The sequence below is a fragment of the Suricata suricatta genome, chromosome 11, assembly GCF_006229205.1.
Source record: "Suricata suricatta isolate VVHF042 chromosome 11, meerkat_22Aug2017_6uvM2_HiC, whole genome shotgun sequence".
NCBI lineage: Eukaryota > Metazoa > Chordata > Mammalia > Carnivora > Herpestidae > Suricata > Suricata suricatta.
Window position 1 is genome coordinate 28942057 of NC_043710.1, and position 13530 is coordinate 28955586.

At 36.0% G+C, this 13530-nt stretch overlaps 1 protein-coding gene across 1 annotated transcript in view; it reads left to right on the top strand.

The window, feature by feature from the left end:
- DCDC1 (doublecortin domain containing 1) overlaps positions 1-13530 on the top strand; it is a 400051-nt gene that overhangs the window by 20784 nt on the left and 365737 nt on the right. The window contains exon 2 of the mRNA XM_029915553.1: positions 6417-6586. Within this exon, the coding sequence (XP_029771413.1) occupies positions 6417-6586 (170 nt within the window). The remainder of the gene's footprint in view (positions 1-6416; positions 6587-13530) is intronic.

Sequence of the window (13530 nt, forward strand, 5' to 3'; positions counted from 1 at the left end):
TTATCCTGAATTATAGTCCATTCAGGAAAGCAAGAAAAGTACATTTGTCATTTTTCAGAACAATAACTTGGTGCCCTAGCAATCAACAAAGGTGAATGATGAGATAATGAAATTTTATTTTATTTTTTTAAATGTTTATTTATTTTGGAGAGAGAGAGAGACAAAGTGTGAGCAGGGGAGGGGCAGAGACAGAGGGAGACAAAGAATCTGAAGCAGGCTCCAGCTCCAAGCTGTCAGCACAGAGCCCAATGTGGGGCTTGAACTCAGAGACAGCAAGATCATGACCTGAACCAAAATCAGAAGTTCAACTGACTGAGCCACACAGGTGCCCCAAGATAATGAAATTTTATAAAATTTTATTTTAGTATTATTAAGTGCTCATGGGTTTCTATATGCTCGATGTTCCAATCTTTACGTTTTTTTAACGTTCAGAGTGCCCCCTCTTTGGCCTAATTCCCTTCAAGTTTGTTCCTGTGTCCTTTTGAACATACCCCACTTGTTTTTGATAGCTTCTTTGTTTTCAGGCAAGATAAAATGTCATATTCGTGGTACATTTCTGGCCAGAGACCTGAAAACTTACAGGGATTCAAAAACATTAAAACATTAAAAACATTAACCATCTTTTCCTCAGTGGTTGGAAATTGTATATACTTTCTTTTCTCCTCAAACTTATATTTCCATTCCATTTCTTCTACAGAATTTTATCTTTCATGCTTAGAAGTCCTTTATAGGCTTTCTTTAGGAAAGTATATACATGGAAAGCAATATTCTGGACATTGATTTGTTTATGACTTGTATGCCCTTTGGAAAGTCTCCATGTACTGTTTTGTTATCGGTGGTTAGTGCCCCAACTTGAAGACAACCAAGCCTTTTCTCTTCAGTAGCTGACACATTGCACCTTCTATGCACTAGTACCTCAACTTTATAGAGTGGCTACTATTCTCAACCTTTTCCTACAGATGAAGAAACCGATACATAAAGATGTCTGATGTGTCACAGCTTGCAAGTGGGCATTGGGGATGTAAACCCAGACACCCTAGCTCCAGAATCTAGGCCTATAACCACTATTGAATGCCTTTTATTTATTGAGTTATTTAATTATTTAGTTAGCTAGTTAGTTAGTTGAGACAGACAGAGAGACAGACAGACAGCATGTAAGTGAGTGGGGTAAGTGCAGAGAGAAAAGGTGAGAGCAAATCCCAAGCAGGCCCTGTGCCATTAGGCTGCAGAGACTGACATGGAGTTCGATCTCGCAGACCAAACCATGACATCATGATCTAAGCTGAAATCAAGAGTTGGAGACTTAACTAACTGAGTCTCTCCCAGGTACCCCTTGAACACTTTTTTTTATAAAGTGTACAGGGGAGCCTAGGTGGCTCAGTCAGTTAAGTGTCTGGCTTTGGCTCAGGTCATTATCTCATGGTTTGTGAGTTTGAGCCCACATCATGCTCACTGCTGTCAGCAGGAAGCCTGCTTCAGATCCTCTGTCTGCCTCTCTCTTAGCCCTTCCTCCACTCATGCACATGCTCTTTCTCTCTCTCAAAATTAAATATTAAAAACCAATTTGACAATAAACTATTAAAAAATAAATGAATGAGACAGAGAAAGAATAAATAAATAAATAAATAAATAAATAAATAAATAAGGGTGGAAAAGGAGATCCAGGGGTAGACATGAGTGGAAAGCTTATATTCATATAAAATGGTTAAGAGATGGAAAATAAAAAAAAAAACAAACATGGTTTTTCAGTGTGTGAGTAAATAAACTATGCATGTGTTAATAAAACAAGGCAGTGCTGTTACCTGTACTCTGCTAAAATACCATAGTAGTGTCAGTCAAGTTAAAATTAACACATTTTTATTTCTTTAATTTATAATTAACAATTAGTTTTCATTTAATTAATGTGCATGAATGTTATCTGCAAACCAATTGTATTCTGCATATTCTACTTAACTTGTTAATACGTTCTACTTCTAGTGAGGATAACACTTTTTATAGTAACATTACAGAACTATTCCATTAATAATCGTAATGATTTCACAACTCATTCCACCTAAAGGCATCCTGAACCTATGTTACATGGGAAAAATTATACCCATCACTAAAATGATAAATTACCGCTATATTTCCAAGATATTTTTGAATGTTTGGTGCAAATTTTCTTAGTTTTTAATGATTAGACTATGTATAATAAACATACCAGGACCAAGTATTTCATCTACAAGGTGAATTATTCTTTAATCATATAATTTTGCCTTGCTATACACAGCTGGAGTTTGGGCTTTTAAGCATTCCCCAATTAGGAAGATACAACCTATGATGGAACTGAACAGCCAATGGTTTTTGGTTGTCACAGAAGCCTGAGAAGAGAACCTCAACCCTTCTACCTTGAGAAGCTTAAAGAGGGAGGGAGAGTATGAAGGCCAACAGCCTTTTGGTCTTCAGGTGGAATACCAGACGAGCGGTGGGCAAAGAATGGCACTTTTTCTTACTCCTAATATGTGGAGAAAGAGATACTTCTTATTTTGATATAGGTTGAGATTCCCCTAACAATTTTTTGATGTTTTATTTTATATTTTATGTGCTGGTGAGGGGCAAAGAGAAGGGAGACACAGACTCTGAAGCAGGCTGCGAGCTCTGAACTGGCAGCACAGAGCCTGACCTGGAGCTCGAACCCATGAACCATGAAATCATGACCTGAGCCAAAGTCAGACGCCTAATCAACTGGGCTACCCAGGCACCCCGAGATTCACCTAACATTTAATGAATGTTTACATTTGTCAAACACTGTGCCAAATACTTTCACACTCACCATTTATTTAATCTTTATATCCATGTGGATATCTGGTTTTGCAAATGAGAGGACTAAAGCTCAGAAAATCTCTAATACTCAAGATCACGTATAGTTATATGGAAGAGAAAGACATGATCTTATATATTCTAGGTATGTATTTCTCCATAATATTGGTGACTATAAGTTACATCATACTCCTTTTACTCTTCCATATGCTTAATTAAAATTAAGCCTAGCAGCTTGCTAACTAGTTAACTTGCTTTCCTGGATAGCAATTTACTTCAGGTAGTATCAGGAGTTTCAGGATTAGATTCAACTGAAAACAACAAAGACCGTCTTTCAAGTCTTTGCTAGGATTTTATCACCTCAACGAGGGCTGTACTGACAAACCTATTTAAAATTGCATTCCTGGGGTGCCTGGATGGCTTAGTTGGTGGTTAAGCATCAGACTTTGGCTCAGGTCATGATCTCATGGTTCATGAGTTGGAGCCCCAGGTCAGGCTCTGTACTGACAGCTGACAGCTCGGAGCTTTGAGTTTCCTCCCTCTCTCTGCCCCTCCCCTGCTCATGATTTGTCTGTCTGTCTGTCTCTCTCAAAAATAAATAAACATTAAAAATTAAAAAATAAGATTGCATTCCTTCCACTCCCAATCTACCTTACCTGATCAATTTTTTCCATAGCATTTATTGCCTAACATCTTACAATTTGCTTATTTCTTATGTTTATTCATCATCTGCCCCAACTGGAATGTTAGTTCCACAAGGGCACAATCAATTTTTTTCCACTAATCATTGAAAAATTAGAAGTGCCTAGAACAATGCCAGGTATATTGTAGGTGCTCAGTAAATAATCTATATATGAACAAATACTTTTATTTAAGAACAGCAGTAAGGGGTGCTTGGGTGGCTCAGTCGGTTAAGTGACTGACTCTTGATTTCACCTCAGATCATGATATCATAGTTCGTGGGATCAAGCTCAGTGTCAGTCTCTACTGATAGCCTGGAGCCTGCTTGGGATTCTCTGTCTCCCTCTCTCTTTGCCCCTCCCTCATTCACACACACACTCTGTCTCAAAAGAAATAAATGTACATTAAAGAAAGAATAGCAGTGAAAGGTAAAAGTAATATTTTTGTTACTTTACAAGTAATATCCTTCCCTTACTAATGATATGTCATGTTACCTAGGACTCCTCCTTACCATAGTAGGATACAGCAGAGATGAGACTGTGTAGCTGTTTTTATCAGCAGTATAAGTGGGTGGTTACACCCTGGAAAGGACCCTACAACATTCTTTTATATTATTTTTTATGGGCATATTCACATTTTTTTGTTCTTAAGAAATTTGAGGTGATTTGTATGCATTACTTAAGATTTCTAGGTTGTTGGGGGTGCCTGGGTGGTGCAGTCAATTAAAGGTTTAACTCTTGATTTCAGCTCAGGTTAGGATCTCACAGTTTGTGAGTTCAAGCCCCACATAAGGCTCTGTGTTGATAGTACAGAGCCTGCTTGGGAATCTGTCTGTCCTTCTCTCTGCCTTTTACTCACTTGTGCTCTCTATCTCTCCAAATAAATAGACTTAAAAGATTTAGTGTTTGAAAATAAGAGAATCCCAACTGAAACTACCTTAACCAAATCAAACAAACAAATAAATAAGAGAGAGTGAGAGAGAGAGAGAGACAGAGAGAGACAGAGACAGAGAGAGATAGAAATCTGTTGGCTCAGCTAGCAAACCCAGGAAAATGAGGACATGGGGTTGTTTTTAACACCAGGTTTCAGGGATTCAAATGTCATCAGAAATCTCTCACTTTTTAATCCCTCCATCTCACATTTGTTTCCATCTGTTTTGGCTTCATTCTCAGTCATGGAGGTTTAACATTGTTCTGAAAGGTAGCAGTCCCAGAGACAGAGCATTACTTTTCCTGTATGGGGACTCATCATAGTTTCTGGGAAAGGCACTTTGATTGACTAGTTACAGGTGTTGGGAGCTATTTGAACTCACTGGTAGAGTGAAAATTCCTGGTGAGGGTACGGCAAGTTTGCACGGTCTTTTGCCCCCAGATAGCTTCCAAATCTATTCTGCTTGGGCACCAAACCTCAGAGTGCTTTGCTGATTAGTGTCAGGAGTGGTCTGTCCCCCTGCCCTGTCCCTGAGGCTTGATTTCACCTGGTCAGGGAAAAGATGAGTAAACTAGATACATCCTAATGCAACATATAATTTTCCCCCGAAGCAATGAACTGATAACTGACTACCTTCTGGGCCTGAACACCTTTGTAAAAGTCACCACTGCAATAAAATGTATCAATAATCTTTGGTACTTTGTAAGAGCAGGCATTATGTCTCCTGAGATCCTGTTTTTCTGGGAACTTTCTCTTAGAGTTATAAACAGCCTAATGACCCTTACTCATAAAAAGCTGACCTTTACTAGACAATCCTGTTTGCCTCTTGGTTAAAGGTCGCTTCCTTAAGGCTAGACCTGAGGTTTTGTAAAAAATAGCCATGACAACATGGGCGCCTCTAGTTAAGTTTTTTATGACAATCATTACTACTAGAATTGTAAATTCTGTAGAACCTGTATCCTGGAAAATTATAAAACTTATCTATGAGAAATAATTTACTGCTCTTTCTGGTCCTTGTACCTTTTGCCATAAATTAAGCTTGAGAACCAGACAGGGCAGAGATGCCTGCCAGATGGGCAGGGGTTCCTGTCTGGTGATCATAATGAAACTCAAGGCTGTCTCACTCTCGCCGACATTGTCCTCCTTCAGGGGAACCCTGGACCTGCTGGACCTGGACTCTGGCACACAGGCACACTCACTTCCCTGCTGGAAAATAAAGGCCACATAATTTAGAATTCTCCATTAGAATCAGGACAAAAGGGGGTGCTTGGGTGGCTCAGTTGGTTAAGCCTCCGACTTCGGCTCAGGTCAGATCTCATGTTCGTGGGTTCAAGCCCCGCATTAGTCTCTGTGCTGACAGCTAGCTCAGAGCCTGGAGCCTGCTTCCAGTTCTGTGTCTCCTTCTCTCTCTGCCCCACCTCCTCTCGTGGTCTGTCTCTCTTTGTATTAAGAATAAATAAAACATTAAAAAATTATTAAAAAAAAGAATCAGGACAAAAGTATGTTCCAAAAAGGAAAGGATGGAGGGCAGACCTTCCCCCCAAAAAAGCATTGTGCTCCACTTTTCAATAACATATTGTTCATGTTAGGTTTGTTTGTATAATAAGCAATTTTCTAGCATACAACAAAAATGAAAATGCTTTGCAATAAATTGCTATTTTTTTCTTTCTTGAATAGGATTATACCATTCTTTTTTTTATAAGATTTTAAAGTGATCTCTACACCTAATACAGGGCTTGAATTCACGACTCCTAGATCAAGAGTGGCATGCTCCACCCACTGTGTCAGCCAGGCACCCTTGGTTTATACCATTCAAAGCCTTAGATTCATACTTTTGTTTTCCTTAGGCTTTCATCTCTGTTCTTTTATCATGATATCTCACATTAAGCTATTGCTGCATAGCCTAGAACCTGATGAGAGAGAACTTGTGATTATTGCCCAGCCCCAATTTATGACCCTAGAGGATTTTACTTTTTTAATTAAATAATATTCTTCCTTATTTTTAGCTGAAAATGGCAAAAAGAGAAACAGATGACTATGGAGCATCACTTTCTCAGTCTTCTTTATCCCCCTTGACTAAAGGCATGGAGGTATCACAGCAGAACAGCACGGACGGCACCTTCAATGGAGAAATCATCCACCCGATTTACAAATGTATTTCAAAAGATTTTCCAAGGTAAGAATATTATTTCAGCAGCTTACACTGAATTCTGAAGGAGATAAAGTACTTACAGAAAGTTTTCTAATTAAATGCTCAATATTTCATGGAGATGGTGTCAGTAATAACTTGGAGATATGATGGGCTATGAAGGTTGTTGCCTCAGTTAGAGCCTTTCAAATTCTTCTATTTTATGGGAAGACACAATAAACATAAATTATGCCTGGAGTTTGAGTTGAGCAGTATAATGGTAATGACAATAATGGCAGGGCAGATAATATTTGCTATATGCCAGTCATCATGCTAACCACTTAACCTGCATTGTATCTATTTAGTTCTCCAAACAACCCTGGGAGGAATATAGGGAAAGTAGTTTTTAAACATTTCCATTTTACCTATGAAGAAACAGTGACCTAGAGAGGTTAGTTAACTTGACCACAGTCACAGAGCTAGTAAGTACAGAATGTATGGTTTGAACCCACATCTGGGTCTAACTCCACAGCAAGAACTCTTAACTAGTATATTCTACTGCACTTCTCAGAAATACAAAGCAGAGGAGATAGATATATTTTTCCTGCATTTTTGTCTATAGAAAGTGAAATATTGAAAAAGTGTCTGTTAGGTTTTGATAAACTATTGTCTGGCTAAATGTGATGTCATAGTCTTTATGTTAAATAGAAAACATATATGATAAGATCATTGAAAAGAGTCTTTGTAAACTAAGGATTATGTTAATGTCTTAGAAAAAAATGCCTGGTTATGTTTATATCTTAACACAGTTTGGTTATTTTTTATGTGTCTGCAAATTTAGATTAAAGTGAAATCTAGACTTTTAATGGGGCCCCTGGGTGGCTCAGTCAGTTAAGCATCTGACTCTGGCTCAGGTTATGATCTCGTAGTTCCTGAGTTTGGTTTGTGAGTTCGAGCTCTGCATCAGGCTCTGTACTGACACCCCGGAGCCTAGAGCCTGGTGCCTGCTTTGAATTCTGTGTCTCCTCTCTCTCTGCTCTTCCTCCACTCATGCTCCGTCTCTCTCAGAAATAAACTTTAGACTCTCAGTTAATTTTTGTTTTTACTTTATCCCTCTGAGCTCTGAGTGCGTATTAGCAACTGTCTGAGATTATTTACACAGTGTACTAGCTACATGGCTGGGTAATTTTTAGACCATCATTATCCAATATAGTTATACTGAAGAGATGTAAGTTACTCATCAAAGTGTTCTCCTCAATAAGACAATGGAAAACAATTTCTAAATGGGATTTTTAAGTATTCCTTTACACAAATGCCCTTGCTAACATAATATGTGCTTATACATTTTTATTGCCTTTATAATTTATTTTTACCAATTTTCCTTTTCAAAATCATACTACATTCACTTTTTATTCCGACTATCTTTTGTGCTTTTTTAGATTCTTTATTTTTCTCTATTAGAGCTAACTGTAATTTCATTTATACAGTTTCTTTCTGCTTTTTTCTCATTTTCTCTCTTTGATTGTGAGTCATTTTAACTCTGGATTTTTTTTTTGTCCTTTTTTTAATGTCAGTCTTTTTTTTTTCATGTGACACCTTCCTACTGCCTGTTTTTTCATAGTTTATTTCAATGTGCTATTCACATTTCTTTGTCTGAATTCTAATTTCTTTTCTGTCACTATTATGTGTTACCATCAACTCTGATTATGATGTACCTAGAAAATAAAGTGAACCTTTTCTTGGTAATCAAATGGAAAGTCAGAGACAATGTCCAAAGATCTTTTACTTTCATGCAAAAGAAAATGATGAGTTTCAACCTGAAAGGGGTCAAGTTCATAAAGGCTAATGGTAATCGAAGATCCTTTGGTATTAATATAATTATCAGAGAGAGGCAATTTTCTCTATCAGTAAAGACATTTTCTCTCTGATTGAGGTTAAAATTTTTCTTGTCTCATTCTTGTTTTCTTTGCCACCTTTCTTCCACAATCTTTGTGATCTTTTTTATGAGAAAAAAATTATTAAAATATAGTCAGTTTGTTATTCCTTTAGTTATATCACAAGAGATTATGTTTCTCTCCACTAAACACACTGTACACTTTACAAAATATGCCATGTATTAAATCCATTCATTGCAGCCATACAGTGAGCAGTCACTTTATTCTCATGTTATTACCTGATGCTATTAATTTATTCTATATTGTATTTATATTATCCACTCTTCACTCTTTCTTGTGTTCTTTCAGTGCCTTTCCTTTGTCACTCTCCTATATTTGTAGCAGAGTGAAAACTGCCATACCAGAATCCTTCCCTCAGCAGGAAAACTAATCACCAACAGTGTAAATGAGTTCAACATAATTGTGCCAAAGAAGGTCTGATCCTCCCATTTTATGACTTACCACTAGGAGGTCACATGACTGGAAATATCTAGCTTCATTCTTATGGAAAACCTCACAACAGGAAACTTTTCCTACCTAGCTTTGGTGTGATGTATTCCCAGGTATGCTGGAACAGAGCACCAGCCTTTGAAACATGGATGGCAGAATTACTTACTTATTGGTAACAGGTATCTACGGACAGTTCTGTCATATTTATCAAAGATATTTCTAAATGCTGAGTAGATTTCCAAATTAAAATTGCATTTTAAAATTAAGAGAATGTTGTAAACAATAGTTCTTTCTATCCCACATATAAAATATTTTAATGATTTTAGGCTGATGATCATCTAGGAGGTAATTTCATGACATTTGTAATAGAAATCATGCCTCCACGTGAATCAGTTGCAGCTTACCAACTCTTTTAGTTCCCTGCAGGAGAAAAGTTTTTTAGTACATTAAATGAGGATTTGAATCTGTTTTAAAAGTGAATTACCAACAATTTTTTGTTATATGTTATCTGGGTTGCTTTTTAACAGACAAATCATACTTTCACAGAAACTGGCAGCACATTAACGATTCATTCACTTTTTTATGTCATTTTAATTATCTTGGACTTTCTTTTTTTTTTTTTTTTTTTTTTTAAGTAATCTCTGTTCCCAGTGTGGGACTTGAACTCATGACCCTGTGATCAAGAGTCACATGCTCCACTGACTGAGCCAGACAGGCACCCTGGATCTTGGATATTTTTAATTGGAATGACTCTTAGATGCCTTCACAAATAGAAACATTTGATCACATTGCCTTTTCTAGGGACAGTTTAACTTTAGCAATTTCATCTTTTCAAAGATGAGCTGTCAGTTCCCAGGACAGAATGGGTAGCAGAAGGGAAAGAGGGGAGACAGCCAAAGTGACTGAAGCAAGGCGACACCTTCAGTACCTCCATTGCTCAACAAATCATGCTTTGTGTAGTTCATGATATTTTTTCAATTATTTTTTCAAAATCAAAATCTCTACAGATCTAAAGGCTAATATATTATTTCCTTTTAAATTGTTAAAAGACTATTTTTTTCTTTTGAAAATTTAGATTTCCTCTGGAAATTTTCTTTATAATATCTATAACTTCCCAGTTTTAGATGTAAGATGTACCTTGTTTTTATTTCTTTATATATTTGCATAAGCAGAAATATTCTGTTCTTCCTTTCGGTGAGATAATTCTATACTCACCTGGGTCCTTTACCAATTTTAGAAATTGCTCTTTTTGTTTAGAATTTCCTTCTAAAAAAGTACACAAGTTTAGTTTAACAAACATTGAATAGCTCCTATGGGGTATATATGTAATTTGAATACTATACATTGTTTATTATTTATCATCAAGTTGCATGTAAAAATTTGATATAGTATGTATTATAAAATAACTGGAAATTGTTCTGCAATTGGGATACCCTTACCTAAATTTCTAGGCCAAACTAGAAATATATTTTCTTGTGGTATTGGAAATAAAATTTGGGGGAAATTGTTGAATTTTTCAATTGTCACTTGGTATTTTCTATGATGTTTAAACCACATTGTATCTAACAATTGTAGTAAGTTATTTATATCTTTGGGTTATTCATTTCATCAAGTTGAAGAAAGGTTAGCATGAAGTTTAATGAAATTTTTGTGCTTTATGTACTCTAGAAATTTTATACAGGGTTGTATTCATCAAACATATGTGGGGTTATTTCTTTTATCAGTTGCATTCCAGTATTTTAAATTGGTAATTTATTATTGAATGTACTTAGGGTCATTTTCCCTTATGTTTACATTTTCTTATTCGTATTTATTCTAATTAGAGAATTTAATTACCATTAAAATGGTAATAGGATAAAGATAAGTTTTACAAATGACAATATTAAAAAAAAACATAACTCTTCAGGAAGGTTTAAATGCCATCCAAATATAAAGCGAGAAATATATGCTTGTCAAATATACAGTATAAATAAATAATTTAGATGAAAATGGTTGACTACATTTAACAAAGAGACTACCAAATAATGAGGGGCTAAAGAGTGGTTGTTAGATTTGATGTACTTCATTGCATATTGTAAGTAATTGCTATCCATAAAATTCTATGGCTTCTGTATAAGAAAAAGAGACATTTTGACAGCCAACACTGGTATAAAGCGACAGCAAAGTACAAATCCTTGGCATCTGTCATTATTCTGCTGTTGAATTCACAGCTAAACTATGTGATGACTTAGACCTGCATGTTTGTTATTGAGCCGTGATCTGTCAAAGTAGCCACACTTCCTACTTAGGAATAGAATTATTAGCCACATGCAAATTTCTGCCATAGAAATATAAATTCACCAAGGATGCTTTGTGTTTGAAAGAGCAAAGAAATAAAAACTGTGTCATTTTTATGCTTATGCTGAATTTTCTGATGAAGTGCTGCTGATTAAGTAAAAGTAGAGTATTTAGAAAATATAATATTAGTTTATACTTTAGTCCATTATAAAATTAGTAAGGATTTTGAATAAAACAAGAAATAAAGCAAGTAGATTTTGAAGCTGATTGTATAAATTAGGCTACTATTAACACAAAGTAACAGAAAACTCAACTGAAAGTGACTTAAAAAAAAGAGGAACAGTCATTATCTTATATACAAGAACCTCAGAGGCAGGCAATTCGAGGGTTGAATTCAGTGGTTAAGCAGTGTTTTCAAAGAGCCTACCTCTTTGTATCTTTTCCTCTGCCATCCATCCTCAGACTATTGGCTAGATCCTTGGGTATGACTCTTCCTACTCACAAGATAGTTCATTATATGTTTGCTCAATAATCTCCAACTAAAGGGGTACCTGGGTAGTTCAGTTGGCTGAGCATCTGACTCTTGATATAAGCTCAGGCATGATCCCAGGGTCAGGAGAACAAGCCCATGTCAGGCTCCACATTGACCATGGGGTGGGAACCTGCTTGGGATTCTCTCTCTCTGTACCTCTGCCCCTCTCCATCATTTGTTCTCTCTCTCTCTCTCAAGTAAAATAAAATAAAATAAAGTATTTAAAAATTTCTGACTAAAGAAAATGGATATTTGATCATTTATTTTTCTCTTCGTTTTAAATTTTGTTTTTTTTAAGTAATCTCGACCAAATGTGGGGCTCAAACTCATAGCCCCAAGATCAAGAGTCACATGCTTTACTAGCTGAGCCAGTTAGGTGCCCTATATTTATTTTTTATTAGGGCAAAACACCTTCCCCCAGATGTCTCAGTGATCAAAATTGGATCACAGTCTGATTACTTAGCCCACAAGGCACAAGGAAAATATAATTACCATTGTTGGTGTTAGACATTGAGGATTCACCCATGGGAACTGAACAGGGGAAACCTTCCATGGGTATATAAAGAAGATGAATCCACAACATAACTGAGACTTTTCATCTAAGGAAAAATCAGTGGAATAAACTGTTGAATAAATAAATAATCAATATTGCCTGACATACTCTTGGCTTTGGCTTTATTACATTTTATTTCAAAAATTGTGCTGGTTTTGTCAGTGGTATTTTAGTGACACATTTTGGTATGATGTCATAATTATCATAGAGTAGTTATCCCTATATATCAATTACTGGTTGAGTTTCAGTAGAATTGTAAAAGATATAAAACAAAGATCTTACCTTCACAGAGTGGGATATGAAGTCATGTGAAATCACATAACAAATCGCAAAGGAAATCTATCAGTATGCAAACTAGTGCATCAGTTCGTACAGAATATAGGGGAATGATTTAGAAGAAGGAAGGCCTTAAGGAAAATGATAGTCACTGTGAATTCATAGTCCCTGTGAATTCTATAACTATAAGAACTAAATTCTGGCAAAACCTGAATGACGTTGGAGAAAGACCATGAGCATCAGATGAAACTGATCAGATGACATCTTGATTTCAGTTTTATGAGATTCAAAGAAGAGGGTCCTGGGAAGCTTTTCCCAGACTCTTGACCCACAGAAACCATGTAATAATAAATAGATGTTGTTTTAAGCCACTAAGTTTGTGGTCATTTTTTGCCCAATAATAGGAAACTAATACAGATAGACAGATGATAGATAGATAGATAGGTAGATAGATAGATAGATAATAGATACTTTTTAAGGAGGTGATATTTCTGAAGTTTTATGATTGATATATTCTTGTACCAACCTAATGTAGTAGAATTTAGGCTTTAGGCTAGGAAAAAATATGTTCTTACTAGTGGTAAAAGAGTAAATCATACAGTGGTGAATTGGAATATTTGACAGAAATTGAGGTCCAGCATTTTAGATGGGCGCACATAATTGATGAAGCATAGTGATTCCAGCTTTCAAATCTACCAGGGCAAATGTGAATGCACAGGAAGGAAATGCATTCCTACATGCAAGGGTAGCATAAAATCTTACTGAAGAAGGAGCAATTTGAATCTTTATATATATGAATTGTTTACAGATACAATGAAAGATTTACAGTAGAGACACATCATAAACTTCCAGGACAAGATAATAAGACTGACATAGAAATGTTAAAATTTATAAAATTACACATTATGCCAGAAGGTGGTAGATAGTTTCAATAGTGAGGACAAAATGAGGTTATTTTTTATGATAAAGG